The sequence below is a fragment of the Colletotrichum scovillei genome (genome assembly GCF_011075155.1).
Source record: "Colletotrichum scovillei strain TJNH1 chromosome Unknown Contig00010, whole genome shotgun sequence".
NCBI classification, from domain to species: domain Eukaryota; kingdom Fungi; phylum Ascomycota; class Sordariomycetes; order Glomerellales; family Glomerellaceae; genus Colletotrichum; species Colletotrichum scovillei.
In genome coordinates, this window is record NW_023336268.1 from 1,933,629 (window position 1) to 1,954,542 (window position 20,914).

At 50.2% G+C, this 20,914-nt stretch overlaps 10 protein-coding genes across 10 annotated transcripts; 5 read left to right on the forward strand and 5 right to left on the reverse strand.

Moving 5' to 3' along the window:
• Window positions 1-64: 64 nt before the first annotated feature.
• HER10_EVM0010229 (uncharacterized protein) lies at window positions 65-1,387 on the forward strand (the record flags this gene model as incomplete). Its single annotated transcript, XM_035479696.1, has 2 exons — window positions 65-116; window positions 391-1,387. 2 exons carry the CDS (start codon window positions 65-67, stop codon window positions 1,227-1,229), a joined length of 891 nt encoding a protein of 296 aa, XP_035328411.1. The 3' UTR covers window positions 1,230-1,387.
• Window positions 1,388-2,159: 772 nt separating this feature from the next.
• Window positions 2,160-3,612, forward strand: HER10_EVM0000118 (uncharacterized protein; the record flags this gene model as incomplete). Its single annotated transcript, XM_035469913.1, has 2 exons — window positions 2,160-2,501; window positions 2,563-3,612. The coding sequence occupies 2 exons, from the start codon at window positions 2,160-2,162 to the stop codon at window positions 3,610-3,612; spliced, it is 1,392 nt and encodes a 463-aa protein (XP_035327489.1).
• Window positions 3,613-4,001: 389 nt separating this feature from the next.
• On the reverse strand, window positions 4,002-5,493 carry HER10_EVM0002949 (alcohol dehydrogenase GroES-like domain-containing protein; the record flags this gene model as incomplete). The annotated part of the gene is made up of 7 exons (XM_035472640.1): window positions 4,002-4,278; window positions 4,337-4,730; window positions 4,790-4,915; window positions 4,971-5,144; window positions 5,202-5,245; window positions 5,300-5,325; window positions 5,377-5,493. The coding sequence occupies 7 exons, from the start codon at window positions 5,491-5,493 to the stop codon at window positions 4,002-4,004; spliced, it is 1,158 nt and encodes a 385-aa protein (XP_035327743.1).
• A 1,040-nt stretch (window positions 5,494-6,533) lies between these two features.
• HER10_EVM0011752 (alkaline protease) lies at window positions 6,534-7,957 on the reverse strand (the record flags this gene model as incomplete). The annotated part of the gene is made up of 4 exons (XM_035481175.1): window positions 6,534-6,982; window positions 7,057-7,162; window positions 7,228-7,593; window positions 7,652-7,957. 4 exons carry the CDS (start codon window positions 7,955-7,957, stop codon window positions 6,534-6,536), a joined length of 1,227 nt encoding a protein of 408 aa, XP_035328547.1.
• A 909-nt stretch (window positions 7,958-8,866) lies between these two features.
• HER10_EVM0001477 (uncharacterized protein) lies at window positions 8,867-10,213 on the reverse strand (the record flags this gene model as incomplete). The annotated part of the gene is made up of 1 exon (XM_035471222.1): window positions 8,867-10,213. One exon carries the CDS (start codon window positions 10,211-10,213, stop codon window positions 8,867-8,869), a length of 1,347 nt encoding a protein of 448 aa, XP_035327609.1.
• A 2,102-nt stretch (window positions 10,214-12,315) lies between these two features.
• Window positions 12,316-13,256, forward strand: HER10_EVM0008565 (uncharacterized protein; the record flags this gene model as incomplete). Its single annotated transcript, XM_035478082.1, has 2 exons — window positions 12,316-12,578; window positions 12,638-13,256. The coding sequence occupies 2 exons, from the start codon at window positions 12,316-12,318 to the stop codon at window positions 13,254-13,256; spliced, it is 882 nt and encodes a 293-aa protein (XP_035328275.1).
• A 132-nt stretch (window positions 13,257-13,388) lies between these two features.
• On the reverse strand, window positions 13,389-14,762 carry HER10_EVM0005624 (guanine deaminase; the record flags this gene model as incomplete). Its single annotated transcript, XM_035475232.1, has 1 exon — window positions 13,389-14,762. The coding sequence occupies exon 1, from the start codon at window positions 14,730-14,732 to the stop codon at window positions 13,389-13,391; it is 1,344 nt and encodes a 447-aa protein (XP_035328009.1). The 5' UTR covers window positions 14,733-14,762.
• Window positions 14,763-15,647: 885 nt separating this feature from the next.
• On the forward strand, window positions 15,648-17,181 carry HER10_EVM0007274 (uncharacterized protein; the record flags this gene model as incomplete). Its single annotated transcript, XM_035476833.1, has 5 exons — window positions 15,648-15,902; window positions 15,965-16,016; window positions 16,081-16,366; window positions 16,422-16,916; window positions 16,968-17,181. 5 exons carry the CDS (start codon window positions 15,648-15,650, stop codon window positions 17,179-17,181), a joined length of 1,302 nt encoding a protein of 433 aa, XP_035328166.1.
• A 303-nt stretch (window positions 17,182-17,484) lies between these two features.
• HER10_EVM0006924 (uncharacterized protein) lies at window positions 17,485-18,846 on the reverse strand (the record flags this gene model as incomplete). The annotated part of the gene is made up of 1 exon (XM_035476495.1): window positions 17,485-18,846. Exon 1 carries the CDS (start codon window positions 18,586-18,588, stop codon window positions 17,485-17,487), a length of 1,104 nt encoding a protein of 367 aa, XP_035328133.1. The 5' UTR covers window positions 18,589-18,846.
• A 232-nt stretch (window positions 18,847-19,078) lies between these two features.
• On the forward strand, window positions 19,079-20,829 carry HER10_EVM0004383 (hexose transporter; the record flags this gene model as incomplete). The annotated part of the gene is made up of 5 exons (XM_035474031.1): window positions 19,079-19,174; window positions 19,225-19,997; window positions 20,052-20,257; window positions 20,340-20,520; window positions 20,571-20,829. The coding sequence occupies 5 exons, from the start codon at window positions 19,079-19,081 to the stop codon at window positions 20,827-20,829; spliced, it is 1,515 nt and encodes a 504-aa protein (XP_035327890.1).
• Between the last annotated feature and the right edge of the window lie 85 nt (window positions 20,830-20,914).

Consider the following 20,914-nt stretch of genomic DNA (forward strand, 5'->3'; position numbering starts at 1 on the left):
CCTACATTTATATTCTTTTTCATGAGTGAATATGATTATTTCTCCCCTCCAAAGTTTCATCGACATGATCACTCAGATTGGCAAATCATCTTCATTTTTCATGCCGTTTAGAGTTGGTGAGTTGCTGCAATCTACTGATACTCTGACAATACAAATAGCCCGAATCTAGTATCAATAGTGGACCGCTCTTAGTGCAGTTGGTAAATGCCCTCGTACCGGAGCTGACTGGATTCTCGGCCGAGAGACGGAGCCGCTAAAGTTGCCAAGATCTCATGGGGTCGAAGGATTCGTCCAATTTCCCCAACGAAGTTCCTCCTTTTCTGATGTGAGATGCACGAGTGGTTTCTTCCGTCAGCCCAATTCGACATTCATTCAATCCGCCTCTTCGAGGCGCTTTCGGGCGCACTATGGGTGTCTTCTACGGCATGGTCACGATCGTCTTACTCTTTGTAACGCACTTAGCAACGGCCCAGCTACCGACCAATGCCATTGAGCTCGACCTCGTGTTCCCCCGCGCAGGTGGGAAATACTCCAAAACAAACGACGGCTTCCCGGTCCTTCTTTCACTGCAAAACCCCAATGTCGCCTATCACTTCGGCTGGGTTTTCTCCTGGGATATCTACAAGAAGCCTCATGGACAGATACAGAGACTACCTTTCAACACCATTGGGTCCATCCTGAAGAACGACACAACCTATCTCGACAACCCGCACATAGAGGCCCGCTATGCCGATGTGCTTGACGTGGGCGAGTACACGTTTTCCTGGACTATTCACACCGGACCTTGGTGTAATCTTTCTAAATCCTGGGTCGAGTATTCAGCCAACGAAAAGATCGGCAACGACACTTTCGACTTCACCATTGAGCAGGGAGCCCCAACGCCAACCTTCACTGGGACATGCCCAACTGCTTTGGGCATGATCAACTACGCGTCATTGACGACATATCACGGGCTTTACGATGGGAAATACGACGATCCAGTCACCAGCCCGATGTCATGTGCCATCACGACCAATGTGACCTTCACAGCAGAGCCTTGTAGGGCAACAGTCAACGAAGCGCAGGCTACGAGTATCTCCAGTCAACTTCATTTGGGGACCTACGCAACTGCGTCAGCCACGGCTTCGCCGAAGGGCTCCGCCGCTGCTGCCCAGCGTACGCTGAACAAGAGCCTAATATGGGCTGTCACGTCGGTCGTTGTTCTGTTTGGCGCTCATGTGGCCCAATGATAGATCATATGCCACGTACGGAAAGATGAGGTTCTTCGAGCATGCCTGCGCGTGCTGAAGATTGGCCACGGCCCCGAACTACTACTACTGTTACCCCATCCTGGCCAGTTTCATGTGGGAAGTCCGATGTCAACAAACCTCTATCCCGGCAACCAGCGTCCTGAATGGGCAGAGCCCAGAGAGATTGTATGCATGCTGCAGGGTTAGTGGGGATTTAAGCGGAAACGCGACGGGGCAGGCGGAAGCTCACGGATCACAGCCTAGATCGGGATGGCCTGCATCCTTGTGGGACTTGGGGATTAGAAAGAGATGAGGCTCACTAGTGTTCATGGTAAGTTTGACTCAAACAAACATCATCAATCTATGTTTTCATACTTTCGGCGTAGTCCGAACATCCAGTAACTTCATGACACTTTGCATCGAGTATGAATACGATGTCTTTGATCTTGTGTAAAAGAAACTTCCAAATCGCGCCTAAAGTAGCCTTAACACAAGATCTTCGCCATTTTGGGTCTCAAGTGGATCTCAACTTGTTTTTGCCAACTCAAATGCTGTTGGCCAAGACGGCTGAGGTGCTTCCAGCCGGAGGAGATGCCGAATTAGCCATCACCTGCATTGAGTCTCACGCGTTCATTTATGACCATGTGTCAAAAGGAACGATCACCCACGTTTACGTGCGGCGCAGGAGATGACTTTCTTCATAACTCCGGGGCGACAGGGAAGTGACTTCGGGGTCTCAATCCTCATGCGGTCGTGTCATTGCTTTTGCCTTCAGAAGCGCGTGTCAGCGGCACATGTGCTGCCTTTCTCGATCGTAGATCAATCATGACAACCCCCGACACTTTTCTCAAGGGTTTCCCAATATTTTCCTGTAGATTCTCTCAATCCAAAACTCGCGCCGAGTTCCATCGATACTAATGGCGGCATCTGATGGATATTCCCTCGATACCAGATGACGCGAGCAGCCTCCCCTTGACGGGGACGTCGGCGTTCGTCGGAGAACCCCCCTCAACTCAGAATGATTATTTCATCGTCAAGGGTCTCTTCCGCATGGCCGGAATGACGACTGCCAACCCGATGACAGGCTATTCCCTCGTCGCCAAGCAACCTCCCGACTACTCCCACGAGACGAAGTTGCCCGGCGTTTTGGCAGGCCTCGTTTTCGTTATCCTAGCTATTGTTGCGCCAACAGTTGCAAGAGCATGGCTTAGGTTGCGAAAAGGTTCGGTCATGCAGTTCGGCTGCGACGACTGGACCATCATCGTTGCTGCTGTACGTGCCAGACAGATGATAGATCGAGAATACCTCCATGAACTGACTCTGCCCCCGACAGCTTGTAGCTCTCGTTTACCCAATCGCGCAACTTCGTTCCCTCGCAATCGGTGGAGCTTCCCTCCATGTCTGGGAAGTCACTTACGAACAATTCAACAATGGCGTCTTATTGGCCATGGTTTCCAAGACAGCATTCTTCGTTGCCGTGGGTATGATTAAGCTCTCCATAGCAACTTTCATGCGAAGACTAGCGGACAGACTCCCGAGGTGGTGGCGAATCGCGTGCGACATCTTCATCGGATCGACCTTTGCATACTTCTTACTCGCCATCTTCCTAAACGTCTTTGCATGCAGTCCGCCGGCAGCACAGTGGAACCTGGCAACCCGGGGAAGACGAGAGTCAGCTCCTTCGTGTATCAACATGGACAGCCAGTCAAAGATTCTGACCGGCTTGCATGTGGCCCAGGGGCTCATCTTGATGACCGCGCCTGCTGTTATACTATGGAAAATCAGGATGGAAATGGCAAAGAAGATTCGACTGTTCGCAATCTGGATGATTGGGGGTTTAGCAGTTTTGAGTGGTTTACTGCATCAGATTCTCCCCACACACACCAACGACTACACATGGGACTACACCGAAACCCTAATATGGGCATGCCTGGACTTGTCTTTAGGAGTTGTGACAGCTTCACTACCAGTATTGGACAGCTTGATGGAGGAGTACTGGAGAAGGGCGAAGACGACCATGGTCAAATCATACGGCGGAAATGCCTCATCCCTATCAAGAACCAGCGAAGATAGCGCTTGGCCATACACGAAGACTGCAGGCACAGACAAGAGTCGGAAACATGCGGCGAGGTCTCCTATCACCAACATCACAATTCCGATGGAACGCTCAGAGTCTAGGGAGAGCATCGTAAAGAGGGAGGAGTATCATGAAACCAAAGTTGGCGCGATCGAAATGGGCATCTTATGCACTCAAGAGATTGAAGTGCATGTCTCTGATGCGGATGATGTGGAAAAGGGTCGGGCGGAAAGTCGTGGACCAAGGTCACCATCACCATTTTACCACAATAGGCCAGAGTGGCACGATAACTCTCATAAGTTCTAATCGAAATATTACTTTAGCTCTTGCCAAATTTGATTGCCAGCGTGAAATGCTGCAATAAGCGAGACCGACAGTAGTAAGTTGAACATGCTTTGCTCAATTTACCACGAATAGCTCTGAGCCAACCCTCCTTTCCATTGTCGTGTTTCCGTGGACTTGAGCACTAGTATGAAACATCCATCAAGAGAGTTGAGACTTGGAAGGCAAATTAACAGGAAATGATCCAATTGAATATTTCTGCATGTTGTTGAGCATCATCTCACAACATGTGGTCAAGAAACCTCGCTATGCCGCCTAGCCACTCACAACACCATCAACAACGCCCCTAGTCTCTTGCTTTTCAATATGACAACAGCCGCCGACTCCCCGAACCCCAAACACATTCATATAGATTAGAAACCGCCGTTGGGGTGGATAAGAACCTTCGTATAGCCGTCGATTCTCTTGTCAAACTTCTCATACGCGACTTCTGCATCATCGATATTGATCTCATGTGAGACAACAAAGCTGGGCTTGGCCTTGCCCGCAATGATCAAATCACGCAGGTATCGGTTGTACGCCTTGACGTTGCACTGCCCGGTTCCAAGGGAGAGTCCCTTCTCGAAGAGCTTACCGAAACTCAAGCTGATCATGCCCTTTGCCGAAGCATCATCGGACGCGCCGGGGTCGCTATAAACGTGCATCGTTAGAGCCGCAAAACAAGCCAAGTGAAAGGACAAATTCTTACCTCGGAACGTAAAGTCCCGGAATGCCAAGTCCACCGCAGGCTCGTGTGACCTTGATCATATTCTCCAATACAATGTTGGGCTGCTCAGTGTTTCCACCGGCACTCACGGCCTGGTATCCAACAGCATCTACAGAGCGGTCAACTTCTCCGCCATTCAGCTTCTTAATTTGCTCGACAGCATCGCCTTTGGTGAAGTCCACTGGCGTACATCCGATCTTCTCAGCGGACTGAAGACGCTCGGGAACGCGATCGACTACATAAACTCTTGATGCGCCGCGAAGAACCGCCGAGTAAGCGGCCATCAGTCCCACAGGGCCGGCACCGAAAACAGCGACGCTCTCACCGGGCTTGAAGCCGGAGAGCTCAATGCCGTGCCAGCCAGTGGGAAAGATATCTGGTAGAGCGCACAAGGTCAGCAAGATTTGAAGGATCATGGAGATGATAGATACGTACCTGCAAGCAAAATGAAATCTGACTCAAATTCTTTGCCAGCCGGAAGCTTTAGAGCGTTGAAATCGGCGTAAGGAACTCTGATATACTGTGCTTGACCACCAGGGTAGGGGCCCATGGCAACGTATCCTTCAAAAAATGTAAGCCCTCATATTTTGTCAAGGTACACAAGATACTGGCCTACCATAAGCACCGCCGGCAAATCCAGGGTTTACACCAGTGCAGAATGCTGTCCGTCCCTCTTCACAGTTGTGGCAGCGGCCATCGGCGACGTTGAATGGCATTACGACACGGTCTCCCTTCTTGAGAAGAGTGACACCGGCGCCGAGCTCCTCCACGATTCCCATGTTCTCATGTCCTACAACGTATCAGAAACTGTCCCATGATCGGTGAACAAATGTAATCAGTGACTTACCGAATGTGATGCCGGCCTCTGCGGCCGTTCTTCCCTCGTACATGCTGTGAATAGTGAGTAATTATGCGCTGTTGTTGCTTCGATGTTAGTAGACTTACTGCAAGTCTGAGCCGCAAATAGCTGCCTGTATACTTGGTTAGCTTCAGTCATGTGGGCGGGGAGAGGTCCATCTTACAGTGGTAACTTTGACGATGACATCGTCAGGGTGCTGGATCTTGGGCAACGACACCTCCGATACCTTGACCTTGTAAGGGCCTTGGTAGTTGACGGCTTTCATTGTTGGAGACGACATGATGGCGATTACTATCTGGGCTAAAAGTGAAGGTTTGATGATTGAGGTCGACCTACGAAGCTCAAGCGCATCTTCGAGCAGCAACGGACATATTTATCCCATGAACCCCTCACGAAACCCATCTACCGAACAAATCACCAAGAATATCTTCCCCATCTCTCAATAGGCCCCGGATGACCGGCTCCCAGTCAAGGACCGTCATCGCCGCGGGTTATCTTTCTAGAACGAGATAGTGGGCTGCGCCGCTGCGGGGTAGTGCGGGAAACTTTCGCCAAGACGCGGGGATGCCGCCGCGATCCAATTTGTGTCCGGCATGTTTTGGAGCTGGTTCACGCTGGTTGATGCGTGGGAAGATGGCCGGGGGACTTGGTGTTTGCTCCCGAGTGGGTACACGAGGATGAACTCCGAACCCCCGAGAGTTCAGACTAAAGAGTCCCTCATCGGCGAATTACTGCCTTTTGTAGAGTGCGGGGGAAAGAGGGGATCCAACGTGATCCCTACCTTAGCTATGAGATCTCACGTTGATGAACCATTCGATGAAGCTGCTGTCAAGTCTACAAGAGCTTCCCCGCCGCGTTGAGACGTCTGCAAGTGATAGACGTAGGATCCTTGATCCATCAGTCTTACCCCAAGTTTCATTCTTGCATGACGTGTTTGGAGAATAAGAGGGTCTCTAGGAATGTGGTTTGGTGAGGAGACGGGCAAAGATGCACGGCACGCGCAGGAATCCAACTTGACTCCGCAATTCTCGCCGAACATTTCTCTTCTCGACCTGATTCTGCAACATTTCCGGCGCACTGGAACTAGAAATAGACTGCCGAGGCTCTGCATGGACTTGCGTCTATAGCCGCGAGATAGCTAAAGTAAGTGACAAGGACCCCACAACGCGTATCTCGTAGGATGTACTGAGCTGCTTATGATAATCGTCATGTTGACACCTTCCGAGTGCGCTGCTTGGCTGCATTATCATGGCATGAGCCTACATGCAAGCTCTCTTAAATCGAGCTCTATCTTCTTCTACCCCTCGTCTATGATGCAACTCAGACGGAGACAACACCGCTGTGAGCGAGGACGTTTGCGCTCCCACTTCCCGAATTCCCTACAACGCCCTTGAATGCCAGCTCATTCAACTTCTCTACAACAGCTGCCGCATTCTCGAGAGGATACAATGCTTGGAGATAGGCAACGAGTCCGGCGACATGGGGTGTTGCCATGGACGTTCCAGAAACCACCGACACCTGTCCAGGCTGCCTCCAAAGCGATGGGATGTCGAGACCGGGCGCAAAGATGTTGACGTCGGCCCCAAAGTTGCTCCAGTCCGCACGAGTCCAATTCCAAGCGACCGCGCCGACCGTGATGGCTTTCTGAGCTGAGGCGGGAGACTTAGTCGAAGCGTCTTTACCATCATTCCCGGCACCGACCACCGTTGTGACACCCAGATCGAAAGCCGCATCTACTGCAGAGTTCATCGCGTCGCTCTTTGGGAAAGCTTCGGTAAAGTCAGCCAATCCTTCCCTGCATAGTCAAAGATCGGCTGCGCGCGCGTGTATGGGTTCAACTCACCTAGGCTCATGTTAATGACAGCTTTGGAGACCCGTCCTGGGGTATTGGTGATATTGTTGACGGCCCAGCTGTACCCATCCAAGACATGAGCAACCGTTGAGTAGCCCTAGTAGAGATCCCAACGTCAGCTAACGATGCAATTCCCAGGCTTCCACGAACCGGTGCACTTACAAGGCCCCGAACGACCTTGACGTCGACGACGGTCGCCTTCTTCGCCACGCCGTATGTAGCTGCGCCAATAATACCGGCAACATGGGAGCCGTGGCCGAATTCGTCCTCAAAAGGGTAATTCGGTGCCCAGGCGTTGTAGCCTCGGATGGCGCGCCCCCCGAGTTCTGCATGCTCAATGGTGACTCCCGAGTCAAGAACGTAGGCGTAGGTCCCTTCTCCAGCGGTGCCATCGTATATGTAGGGGCTGGAGCTGCTGCCGTCTGCTAGGGGAGTTGTCGAAGACAGGCTCGAAAGTCCCCACGGAGCAGCCGCTTGTGTAACCAATGCTGTCGCCTCGACGACTCGGTCTGGCTCGACGCTAACGGCCTTGAATCTCAAGATCAGTCTTTGAATATTGGATTGCAGAAACACAAGGCTCACTTACATATCCGTCCTTCTCGATCTCCGCAATTGTCTCAGCGTCGAACTCGCCTGCGTAAGCTTTGAAGTCGCCGACGCTAAAGGTCTTCACAACTCCAGCAGTGCTCTGACGAGATAGGCTGCGCTTGTGGACGTTGGCAACCCAGCTCAAGTGGCTTTCAAAATCTGTGTCGTAGGTGCCTGGAGCAACGCGAACGATATACCTATCGGGAACGATGGTGCCTTCGGTGGAAACCTTCGCGATCAACGGGCTGGCCAGGACACCCGATGAAAACCCTAACAGGCCGACGATGCGCTTGACGTTAGACATTATGCGATTATGCGACTAACTCAGTTGATCTTGGAAGACCACACTAGCAAGTGCTTGTCGTAGAGCAGGTAAGAGACGTTATGTACGTCGCCAGAATAGTCTGATTCCATCGTGTCATTCTGGATGAAGAGCAACATGGAGTTGATCATACATCGACGACCTTCTATTCAAAGCTGTGCTACGATCATCGCCTCATCTCGTATACAGGCCAAGACGGTCACTATTACTGCGATGGGAAGGTAATTGTGATATGCCCTAAACGCCAAGCACCGTGTAAGCAAGGGTTGTAACCTATTGGCCTCTAAAAGCTGCTGTTAAATGCGTCTGAGTCTCGCTGAGTGGGAATTCGCAGGGGTGTTGATAGCGCCACTAGTCAATCTAATTATGTGATTTAGCAATCTAGGACTTCGGGTTTCCTATTCCCAATTCACTTAGACCACCCCGAGATCTAAGCCAGCGCTCCCCATGTGAACTTAGGATCAAGACAGGGACTCCAAAAGATTCAATGTTTACAACTTTAAGCCTCTCATATCAAATACGACATATAATGTTGAGGTTCAGTCTTTGCTGCATATACCTAAGTAGGCAAATCGCTGCATGAAGTTGGTTGTAACTCCTTGATGTACCGTACCAGACACACGCCGAGTGGGCCTGGGCCAGTACTTCGTAGGAAAAGTAACTTCACCTGGAATATACTATTGATGGTAGCATACTTGTCAGAGTAGCTGTTGACCCGAAAACTATCGTAAGTGCCACAGAGTGGGTGCCTCTTTTCAACATTCCGGTGACAGCTACAACGGTATGGCTTTCCTTGACTACTGTGGACACAGTAGCGCAAAGATATCACGTAAGCCTCTAGAATCGTTCAGTACATTTTTTCGTTTATATACCATTAAGCTAAAGTTATATCTAGTGGACAAAATTCCAGCATTGCGACTGGTAAATCGGCACATCGACCTCGTACAATTTCTTGGTGTAGAACTGCGTGACATATGCATCAACGCCCAAGTGGAAAGTGCTAGCAAACCAAGCACCATTCTTGCACTGATCCCCAGTAGGCTTTGCAAAGGTAACATCACTGGCGCTGGTGTAAGCGAAGTCAAAGTCCACCGCAAATACGTTGACGACCTGAGGCTTCGCCTCGACTCCAGCAGACATGTCCAGGAGGCCATTGAAGAGCTTGACACCCAGGGCAACGGTCAGTTCAGCAAACGGATTTAGCTGAAGTTCAACTTGAGCGGTGATATCCGTGGAGACGTTGGTCTGCGGCTTCCAGCCTGTGGTAGAGGTCTTGGCGGAGTCCAAAAAGTCAAGGTGAACTTGAGCATCGGCAATAGTGGAGACGACGTCCACAGACGCCTTGACAACACCGGATGCAGCAAATTCGATGCCCAGACCGAAGTTCACTATGGGGCCGACATCGATAATGCCGGGAATAGTGAAGGCAGAAACAGATACGGAAAGAGGGTTGTAGTTGTACAAGTTGGTCGAATACTGGGCGTTGACTGCAGCAGAGACATTGAGGTTTAAAGCAGACGAGTAGTCGACATCAATGTAGAACTCGTCAACCTTGAACTTCCAGAAGTTGTAGTGAACATGGCCGGCTAAGGTGACTGTGCTTTCCAGCCTGGCCTCATTGGCGACAATATTCAAGGCATCCGTCGCAACGAGTGTGGAGCCAGAAAGGTCTGCGGAAATGGTTCCGGAGAGATCACGCTTGGTCGTAGCAGTGCCAGTGTGCTGGAAATCGATGACTGCGTCATTCATCTGATCACTGATCTCTGCTTTGGTAGACGAAGCAGTAAGAGTCAAGGTGGCATTGTCAAAGGTGTAGTTCTGGACCACGTAGACACCGCGCTCGTGCTCGCTGTCGCAAGTCCCATTGTGGTTCGTGATAATGATGAAGTCCTTTGCTGGCCATGCGCCCAAGCATGTGTTGTAGTCTTCGGTAGCGCTAAACTTGAGGACAAGTCCAGCAGCCGAGCACTCAACATCGGTGATTGTCTCGATGTTCTCTAATAAGACGGCAGGTTGCTTCATCATAGCCCTGACGAGGGCGTTGGTCGCGTTGAGCCCTTCATAGGGCAAGGTGACGTTGGTCTTCGGGGTGAATTTGGCTGGTCCAAGGGGTGTAGCTGGGATGGAGTTTTGTCGCTTCTGGACTGGTCGAAGAATGGCCTTTTCCGGCAAAGCGGCGGCTATGCTAGAGCCGACCAGTGCCTGGACGGCCAAAAGAGTGGAAAACGAGAGTCTCATGATTTGAGTAAAGTGAGCGACTAAAAATGAGAGAGCCGATGGAGTTTGAATGAATGAGATCCGAAGTAGTGGTAACTAAGATTAAGACTTTGTTGTTTCGCAATGTAAAGTGATACTTCCGACCAGGCTAAGTCACGCACTTTATATGCAATGATTGATCTACTCAAAGACTGTTTAAGTCGCACTTCACGAAGCATCTTGAGAGCCCCTTGGAGACCCTTGAGACCCTTGGGCTGAAAAAGGATCAGAGTCCACTTCAACCATCGTGAACTAGGGCTCGGAACATCGCCGCAGAGTAACAGCTAAGCTCAGCCGCGCCTTGTGGGACTGCGACATTGAACAGGTGTGTTATAATCGCGAGCCAAAAATCGAATCCACTGCTTTCGCCCAAAGAAACTAATTGTTGGCCGGGGTATGCCCTGTTGGCTTGACGATGTTGATTGTTGGCAAAAGAAAGTAGTCCATGTTCACAAAAGCTGCAAAATAACGGAGGTCTTGGTTTGTAAAGTTTCGCAAGTCTCAACGCTGTGATTCCTCAGCGTTTGGTTTATTGGGAGACCCCCATATCCTCAAAGGCTGTTTGTTCAAAAAAAAATCGCTTGTCAGTAGACAGAGAGATTGATTGAGGAGGCTTAAGTTTTGCGATTCAGTCGGTCGAGGCTCCAAAGTGCTTAATACTCAAAAAAGTGGATGAACACTCAGAGCTCGCTGTCGGCTTTGGTCCCCACGATCTCCAAGCAGTCCTTCAGCTGGGGATGTCGCGGAGAAGGCCCCCAATTCGGCTACATCCGATCTGTCACGAGTCAGGAAGCAAAGCCAAGTTCCTAGCACAGTTCATCCCGAAGTCAGTGTTTCGCTCGAAATTGTTTCCTCATGGCTACACGCGATCTCCATTCACGCAGTAAAGTTTCATCTCTGCTGAAAGCTACTCCCATGACGTTGGGTACTGCACTAGCCTTTCGAATCTGTGAAAGACTCTTTCTTGAAGCATAAGCATCTTCATATACTCTTCTCAAAGATGACATGTTATGGCCTGTTGTCGGCCTGACCGAGACTCGATGGCAAGGGTCCTACCTTCGTTCCTAGGTTGATGTCCCAATCTGGCTGGCCCCTTTCTTTCTCACCCCACACCAGGCTAGAATTTCTGCTTCCAGCGACAGTCTCCCCTTGTTTTAGCCCCTGGAGAACTGGAGGGCTGAGCCTATTTCGATGGGTGACCAGGAAGTGATCCGTGTTGCTTGCTATCGAAGAGCCCTAAGCCTGGCTTGGGTCTCATTGTTTGATATAACTCGTCCAAATTATTAAGTAATGCTGGAATCAAGCTTCGCGCGGGCTCCGAGTGGTCAGTAAGGTCCCAATCGTCTAAACCCAAACAATGCAAGACTTTGTTAGCAGTGATGGGACTGAGTAACTTCATTTGAGCCGAGAGACCGCGATGTTAGATAGAATGCATCTGTTACTCGGGATGCTGGTTTTATGACCAAGAGCAAAATACCCGTCGAGTCATTTGATTTCAAGGTTTACCGTTTTCAACACAACCCTCTGAACCGGCCTCTGTAACAACGGTGCGTCCCTTTTTATTGTCTTGGTTGAATCTCAGTCTAGCTATCAAAGAGAGCGTCTAATGCTTTGATTTACATGCCGAGCCATCAATTTGGATCGAGATGAACAATCGATTCACCAGGTATTCATCAATTTTCTAGATGTTGAAAACGATGAACAAGGTGTCAAATGACAGACTCGCTGGTTCGGAGTAGCGTCAGGCAACTTGATAACCTCTTTTCTTCCCAATCAAGCGTAGTAACCATGGGTCGCGACAAAAGTCCCATACTCTGATTCGTTCTTGAAACAAGAATCTGACAGCTTGCCATTCTTGTTCAAGTCTCGATCCTTCGGCTGTCAAAAGCATGGTTGTTGACTACTGTATCATCTTGTTGTTAGATGACGCGATGGGAGTTGATATATAATGCACATAATCGAGACATGATTTATAAGCGGGATGATCCCCTCACGGTGTACAAAAGGCCAAGGAGAACCCCAGTCTCTCATATGCTTCAATTGAGACCGTCTTTAGCACTCAAATAAGTTTCGTCGATAAGAACATGGCGAGCTTCTCCGTCGTTCAACTTAGTGACGGGGCTAAAGTCCAGGTTAAACTCCTCGGCGACAGCGACGAGACCAAACCTCTCATTATAGTCTTGCATGGCGCGCCTGGTTTATCCGACCATAGAGAACCGGTTTCATCGTTCGGCTTCTTGACCTCTGATTTTCGAGTTTTGGTGTATGATGCGAGAGGCAGTGGCGAAAGCGAGTTGAGGCCGCCTTACACTGATGAACGTTGGGTGGCTGACGTAGACGAGTTAAGGTAAGGACTGAAATGTTACTTATCGCGTTGATGGCGACTCGACTAACACAATGGTTCAGATCCTGGGCAGGTGCCGATAAGTTCGTTCTAGCAGGAGGATCCTATGGAGGTTTTGTGGCCCTGCAGTATGCCCTGTTACATCCTGATCGTCTTCTGGCTCTCATCCTGAGAGATACATGGGCATGCGGTCTCCGTGGGGCCTTCAACTTCATTAAGACTATCCTCACCAGCGACCGAATCACACCAGACCCAGATAGGCAGGTCCGACTCAACAGCGGCAATATTCGAGACAACGAGGACTTTGCTGCTGCCTTTGCAGAGATTGTTGAAATCTACAAGCCAAAAGACGATTCCGCGAGTAGTGGCTCCAGAGACACAACTTTTGAGGGAAACGATGCTCACGAGCACCTCCACTATGAGACGCATAATTTTGCCTTCTCTTACAACCTTCCGCGGCTTGATGTGCGGTCACAACTGAAGGACATCACTGCACCAACACTCGTCGCGACCGGGAGGCATGACGTTGTGGTACCTGTTGAATATGGAGAAGAGATCAGCAGGGGCATCCCAAACAGCGAGCTCGCGATCTTTGAGAAGTCCGGCCATAGTCCGCCAAGCGATGAGCCGGAAGCCTTCCGTGAGACGGTCTCCAATTTTCTCTCAAGATGGGTCAAGTAAAATTCTAAATGGCTGCATGCGAATTTTAGTCAAGAGAGATCATGAATCGTGGCTAGGACATTTTTGTTGTTGGTATCACTGTTCGAATACTCGACTCTAGTAATGAACTCTCTTTGAAAAACCAACTTAGGTCTATAATGTGTCCTTCACAAGCCTACCCTGCACGTACACTTGAGCAATATTACGATCATCTCCAGTCATCAAAAACTTCTCAAACACTGTCCGAAGGCTGTCTGTCTCTTCTCGGACCGTCATGACTCCAAATGCTTCATCAAGGGGGCTTGTAACCAGTATCGCATCAAACGCTTTGCCGACAGCGAAGTTTCCAATCTTGTCTTCGAGACAACACACTTGAGCTCCACCGAGAGTTGAGAGGTGGAAAACCTCGTCTAGAGATAGTGCCTTATCTTTGCCGCCTGACATGACTTCTCGTGCGTTGGAAGCTATGATTGCCTGACGGATGCTGTCAAGCATGCTTGACGAAAATCCGCCACCGCTGTCGGTTCCGAGGCCAACCTTGATCCCCTTGGTCAGAAATTGACGTATGGAGGCCGCCATGAAGCCTCCTCCAACTGTCATGTTCGAAATGGGGCAGTGCGCAATACCGCACTGAAGCTCTTTGACCCTGTCCATCTCGTAGTCCGTCATGAAGGTGCAATGTGCAAGAATCGAACGCTGGTTCAGGAGACCATAGTGTTGGTAGAGATCTGCCTCGCTGGAAAACTGTGGGAACAGCTCTCTTGTCGCTTTGATCTCCTGCTCGGCTTCATTGAAATGCGTTTGAATCGCTAGCTCTGGGTCTTGGGATGCCATCTGACCCAGACCTTTGAGCAAGTCGGGAGTGCAACAAATAGCGAATCTCGGAGTCAGGACAGGGCGAATCAGCTGTCCGGTCGGGTCGATTTGGCGAATGTGTTTGACGCATTCCTCCGTCTCCTTCAGAGACGATTCGGCTGATTCATCATGGAGGTAGCTTGGAGCGTTACGATCCATGTTACACTTTCCTACGAAGGCCCTCTGATTTAGCTGATGGCAGATGTCGGCCAAAATCTTTGTTGCCTCAGCGTGTTTTGACCCGTAGTAGGAAGCGGTCGTAATGCCTTGCTTGAGGAAGCCCTTAACGCAGCTCTCGTAGACCTTGCGGGCGTATGTAGGGTCGGAGAAGCGAGCTTCGTGAGGAAACGTAACTTGATCAAGCCAGTCTAGGATATGAAGACCCTGCCCCTGACCTCTCATTGCCCATTGCGGAGCGTGGTTGTGCGTGTCGATGAAACCAGGGGATATGAATTGGCCTTTGGCAAGAACATTGACTTTTTGATCGCCGGGCAGCTTTGCGGACAGCTCATCGACGGATATTTGAGTGTAGAATTGAGAAATCAGTCCATCAGATTCAACGATGATTCCGGCGCTCTCGAGTATCTCAACTTGGTTCGGCCCAAGCGAGTGGATGACTCCTCCATGAAATGCTGACGCCATGTTGAAAGATGTGTTTCCGTTATGTATCTTAGATTCGCTATCAGGGACTCTTGGAGGGAAGGGGGAGGGGGGGTAGGGGCGGTAGAGTCTGTCGGCTCAAGAGCCTATTATAGGCAATATCTTATAGAGAGTGATGTGGTGATGGTATCAAATCTGATGAAATTCGAGGGCCAACAATGTGAGGGGATTTGGTAAAGTCATGGTACGTATCGTTCTCTCGAGATAAGAACAAGCTTATCTTATCACATTGCTGATAAGCAATATTCTCGGCTGAGTTCGGGTGAGTTTACTCCTCGTCAACATCTCATCTCGCACCTTTGTCTAATTTCTTGACGTACATGACGAGCCCAGAAAGTGAACAAGATCGACATTTCCCTTGAATCCTATTGTTCGAGTTCCATTTCAGGCCTGTGTTTGGAGAGAACATCTCTATAGCCACCAACGTGACCCCGGCCAAAACCGCTGCTCGACGCGTCCAAACGTCGAGGGATCTCTATCAAGAGATCTAAATATGTCGTCTGATACTCTGTCTTCATATCGCAAGACCCAGCGCGCCCCACGAAGTTGTCGATCCTGCGCTGCTCGTAAGGTCAAGTGCGATAAGAGATTACCGTGCTCAACTTGCATTCGCCAGGGCACGCCTGAAACATGCTCACGAGAGCTTGTGATGGTGCGGGGTGAAGTTACAAGGTCGCTTCTCAATCTTGAGCATGTTCACTCTAATAAGCTGACTGCTGTTTGAATCATAGAGGGAAAGATCCAGTCAAGTTGCCCACATACGATGAGCTGGTCCAGGAAAATCAGCGACTAAGAATAGCTCTTGAAGCCTCTCAGGTCCGCCCCGCTTCTGATTTATCACTTCGAAGGCCGAGGACTGCGCAAAAGTTATTGGAGTGCCATGACCCGCTGGAGGAGATGGTATTCAAGTCTCCGCCATTTTCACAGGTGTCTCGACATCGTCAAGGATGGAGTACGGTCGACGTACCCTGCCGAAAGTCCAGCGAGCTGCTAATCGCTTATGACAAGAAGTGGAATTCCTGGGTCCACTATGCCCTTGAATATCCCGAGTTCGATCGAGAACATACTCAGTTCATGGATAACTTAGAAAAGGGCGCTGTCTTGTCTGATTGCGATCCTGGTTGGTTATCAGTGTATTTCAGTGTCATCACGGTCAGTCCCTACTTGAATCGTTCCTTCCGAGGCTACGGCACTGATCTGACTGCCTCGAGTAGGCTGCCCTATTGATGATGGATGACAAGGAAGCTCGCGAGATACTTCCTGCAGGTGAAGCCACGCCCACCTTCTCAAATCCATGCGCCCACGTCTGATTGTGTCCGTCGGCATTCAGGAGACCTTGAAAGTATGCTACAACAGTGGTATAAGACTGCCTTGTTCTGTCTCGAGGAAGCAGACTATATGAGAAGTAGCACAATCCGCCCTGTTCAGGCGATTGCAGTACTTGGCATGTGCTTCCACAATTTCGGAGATTCTGGTCTATACCGTCATCTCTGGAGTTGCGCAATACGAATCGCACGGATCCTCGGTCTGGACGGCACCCGATCTCCACATCCCCCTACGGAGCTGGGCCTCGAAGCTCAAAGGCGTTTGTGGTGGACCTTGATCATTTGTGAATGGTAGGGCTTTCCCCCAGAAGTGAGGTGAGAGGGGCAGTGCTAATTCTTGAAATAGGCTTGCGGTCCCTTACTATGTGCCTCAGGTAGACGAAGGAGACTTCAATGTCCCACTGCCTTCGGCAGAATCTGATATTGATGGTCCCCATCCAGTGCTGTATCACATATTCATGGCACGAACCTCGACTGTGTATCACAGATTCAGATCAGCTCTGCGGGAGGGCACACAATCAGTTTCTGAAGTCGTTCGCCTAGCTGATGATGAACTAGCAGAGGTCATCAACACCTTACCCGACCATCTCCAGCCCGATAGTGGAAAGACCGAAGAAATGCAGGAGCTAGAGCTCATTCACCCCTGGATCAAATGGCAACGATTCGACATCAGCCTCGTGCTTCTCCATCATCGCATGCGTATAAACCGTTCTCTACAAAAGGAATGGCTAGCAGTGCCCGGCCTGTACGACTGGGCACGGGCAGTGTGCATTCGTTCCGCCATGGACATAATCTGGATAACCCACAATTGGGATCAGCCAGTCGCAATGCGGAGACAATGGTAAGTCTCCGAATGTCTTAATTCCTGGAGAGACCCTGACTAGTTTCCAAGGGCATTATCGATGCACATATTCGTTGCTGCCATCTTCCTACTTAGAGAATCTCACAGAGCACAGGCCGGGGCCGAAGTTGACTTTACGGACGAGGTGCAACTCGCCATTGAATACCTAGACGAGGTCAAATCACGCAATGCCATAGCAGAGAGGGCAGTTGCTATCCTTCGGTCTTCGTTGGACGAGACAGACACAGAGGCACAGAATTCATGATATCAAGTGGTATCATTCTTGTCGGATCTCGGTCTCATCAACCTCACAACCCGAAACCAAACGCAATCTTTGCTTCAGCACTCAGATCCTGCAGTCCCACGTGTCCCTTGAGTGTCCTTTCATCCAATTCATTTCCTTTTTGCTGGTCTGGCGGTGGTCGTCCAGCAAGAGTCTCGGACAATTGCTTCTTCACATATGTCTTGTTGTTTGTAGTCGTGGGGCATGCAGCAATGTATAAGACAGATGCGTTCTCTGATCCCTCGTGCACCGGATCAACTGCATGGCAGACCTGCATCAACACGATTAGCGGCTGCTGAATCCAAAAATCACATCAAAACTTACATCAGCATGCCACCAGACGGTGTCGCCCGGCTCCATCTTCGGTACATGGATCAGGCACTCTTCTAGTCTGAGATGTGGATGTGATGAGCGACTAAGCCGCTGGCTCTGGGTCTTGAACGTCCCAGGGAAAATGCCGGAGTTATCGAGAGTCCACTTGGTCGCATCCATCATATCCGCAGAGTCGACAGGAGGCCTGAAAAACGGTCTCAAAACCATGTATGCAATGACAGTAGCCACGTTAGGGTAGACGAGGAGTGTTCCCTCGCTTGGGGCAGTCCGTGTCAATGCAGTCCACCCCTGAAATGAGCGGAAGACCGATGAATGAGCAACGCCTGGATATAACTCTTGGTTTGCGACTTTCCGTAAGCTAAGGTCGTATGGATCGTGTAGCTCAGGTTTTCCGGAAAAGATGTTGCCGTACACCTCTCTGTATGCCGCATCTGCCCATCGAGCTAGGCTCCCGGCGTCAATGTGCGGCCCGAGTCCGAGAAATTCTTGTCGCGGAGGTCTATCTCGTACTCCATCATAGTAGACTAAAGGGTCTGGCGAGGTATCTTCACCACTTCCATCGTGCCAAAGCTGGTTGAGGAGGCGTTGAAGTTGAAGGTGGTTTGGGTGCGATCTTATGGCGTTCTGAGTGGGCGAGTCGTACAGCATCAGCATCGAGGGAGTCTCTCTTGGCCATCCCTGGATCTTCTGCTTATTTTCGGCGACGTAGTGTTTAAGATCTGCGTAGTGTTGCATTGTCTCGGTCTTGGGAACAACCCCACGAATGACAAATGTGCCGACTCTCTTCACCTCGTCTCTTTCGGTTTCCGTAAAGCCCTTATCGAGCAGCATGCGGGCGTCGAAGACTGGAATGATGCTTCGGCCCTTGTCGATTATCTCATCAGTGACCGCCTTGAGCTGTTCACAGACTCGAAGCCAGCTTTCTCTCAGCGCCTCGGCGCCAAACTGGGATATAATTGCCTTCTTGGTGTCGAGAAAGTCGGGATCTTTTGGTTCAAGGGCATCCTGATCGGTGTATTCCGGCCACGCGGGCCACTCTCGGACGCTTCCGGGCATTTTGAGAAGAAATCTTTTGCTGCTTCAGTTTCTGGTGAGCTGGGCTTCGAATGTGTTAGCGGTCAAAACCATCAGAAAAGCCGTCTTAAGTAGCTTATCATCCACCGCCAGTCGTCCCGCCATTTCGAAGCGAATTCCACGCCTCAGGATGGCCCATATCAAGTCGCGCCGCCGGCCTGGCCAATGATTAGATCTGACAAGACCCGCCCGAGCTCGCCCGAGTGAATAAGCTCGTATGAAAGGTGACATTTCCCCGCGATGACAATCTGGGATAGTAACTCTGTTCCAGCCGGTAGTTACCAAGTGGGCTAGCGATAGGCTCGCCCGAACTCACCCGAGGCCTCGAGACAGCCAATCAACTTGAGCAGATCACAAATCACCACAACTCTCAATCAGTGGGATATAAAGGTGATCAAGAAGCCATGCGACAATATGGAATGATGATGAATGGAAATCAGGCGATTTGTTCCCAAAGACACTCAATAGCAACATGGGGTTTGAGCGTAAACATGTCTCCAGGTTGGTACCGGCCAACTTGAAGGTGTTGTCTCCTTTGCTTCTGGCTGTAGCCATTGTGAACTCGGCAGTAAGTACAATTTCCCAAAGTTGGAGCATCTACTAACCAGAAAATCAAAGACTCTAGGGTACGATGCTTCAGTCATGAACGGCCTCCTTATCCTCCCCTCGTACACCGAATACTTCCACTTGACCCCTGCATTGGAAGGTCTCAACAACGCAGCAGCATGGATGGGAGGCATTCTGGGCGCCTTTTTGATGCAGCCGGTGCCAGACTACTTCGGACGTCGAAGAGCTATCCTCGTCGCATCAGTCATCACAGTATTTGGCATTATTCTCCAAGCCGCAGCGCAAAACATCGCCATGTTCGTTGTCTCTCGGATCATCGTTGGCATCGGTTCTGCGATCAGCAATGGCGCTGCTCCCACTCTGCTCGGAGAACTTCTGCCAGCTCGCAAGCGCGGCCGAATTCTCGGTCTCTTCTTCTCTTGTTTCTACGTGGGAAGCTTGGCCTCGGCTATTGTCAACTATGGCAGCCAAAACATCCAAAGTACTTGGTCCTGGCGTCTGCCCTCTCTGCTTCAATTCGTCCCTAGCTTGTTGGCAGTTGTACTAGTGCCATTCGTTCCGGAGTCGCCTCGTTGGCTGATTGCGAAAGGCCGCGATGATGAGGCTCTTGAGGTTCTTGTGATCATGCAAGGTCAGGGCGTTGAAGATATGCAACAAGGTCAGGAGAGCTTGGATGAGATTAGAAGCATTATGAAGAAGGAGGAAGCAGAGTACCCTCGAAACCCGTGGAGAGAGATTGTATCCACCCCCGCCAACCGGAAACGCCTCGCCATTCTCTGCACATTTGGTCCCATGATCAACATGTTTGGCAACTTTATCATCTCGTAAGTGCCATCCTTCAGATACCCTGACTTCTAATTTGGCTTACCCGGGTCTAGGTCTTACCTTACAAAGATTTTGAATCAGGCTGGTATCAGAGACACAGTGAAGCAAACACAGATTCAAGTCATCCTGAACTGTTGGTCATTTGCTGTTGCAGTCTTTGGCAGCTTCATGCTCGATATAGTAGGTAGAAGGAAGCAGACTTTCATTGGCGTGGGCGGCATGATCGCCATGCTCTACATTGTGGGCGGCCTTATCAAGAGTGAGTTCTGGTCCACACCTTCAGCCGGCATATTTGCAGGGAGCGTGGCATGAGCGGGAGAAAATGACTAACATCTCCTAAGCATATGGCGAATCAACCAACCAATCCGGAATCTACGGCACGATTGCAGTCATCTTCCTGTTCCAAGGGTTCTACGCCTTTTCCATCACGCCAATGACCAGTCTGTATCCCACGGAAGTTTCGCAGTACAAGCTCCGAGCTACGGGAATCGCAATCTTCCGCATGCTAGACTCTGGCTTCGGGTAAGTTTACCACGCTGTTCGTTTCAAAACTCTCTGCTGACATTGAGTAGTCTGTTGGCTTCATTCACAATGGCATACGCAATGGCAGATTTGGGATGGAAGTTTTACTTCATCAACGCTTCCTGGAATGTGATCTTCCTCGTTATAGCATACTTTACGTTTGTGGAGACCAAAGGCCTCAAGCTGGAAGAAATTGCCGCAAAGTTCGAAGGACCTAGGATTTTGGAGGCGAGCATTGAAGATTCGGCCTCACAAGAGATTTCAGTCACTGGAAAGGGGGTGCAGAATGTCGATACGAAATCTATGTAGGCGTAATGGGCTACTTAATATTGAGAAGTCAGATTCATGATGAAAGACGGAGACATTAACAACCTGTTCCTCTCAAGAAATTAAG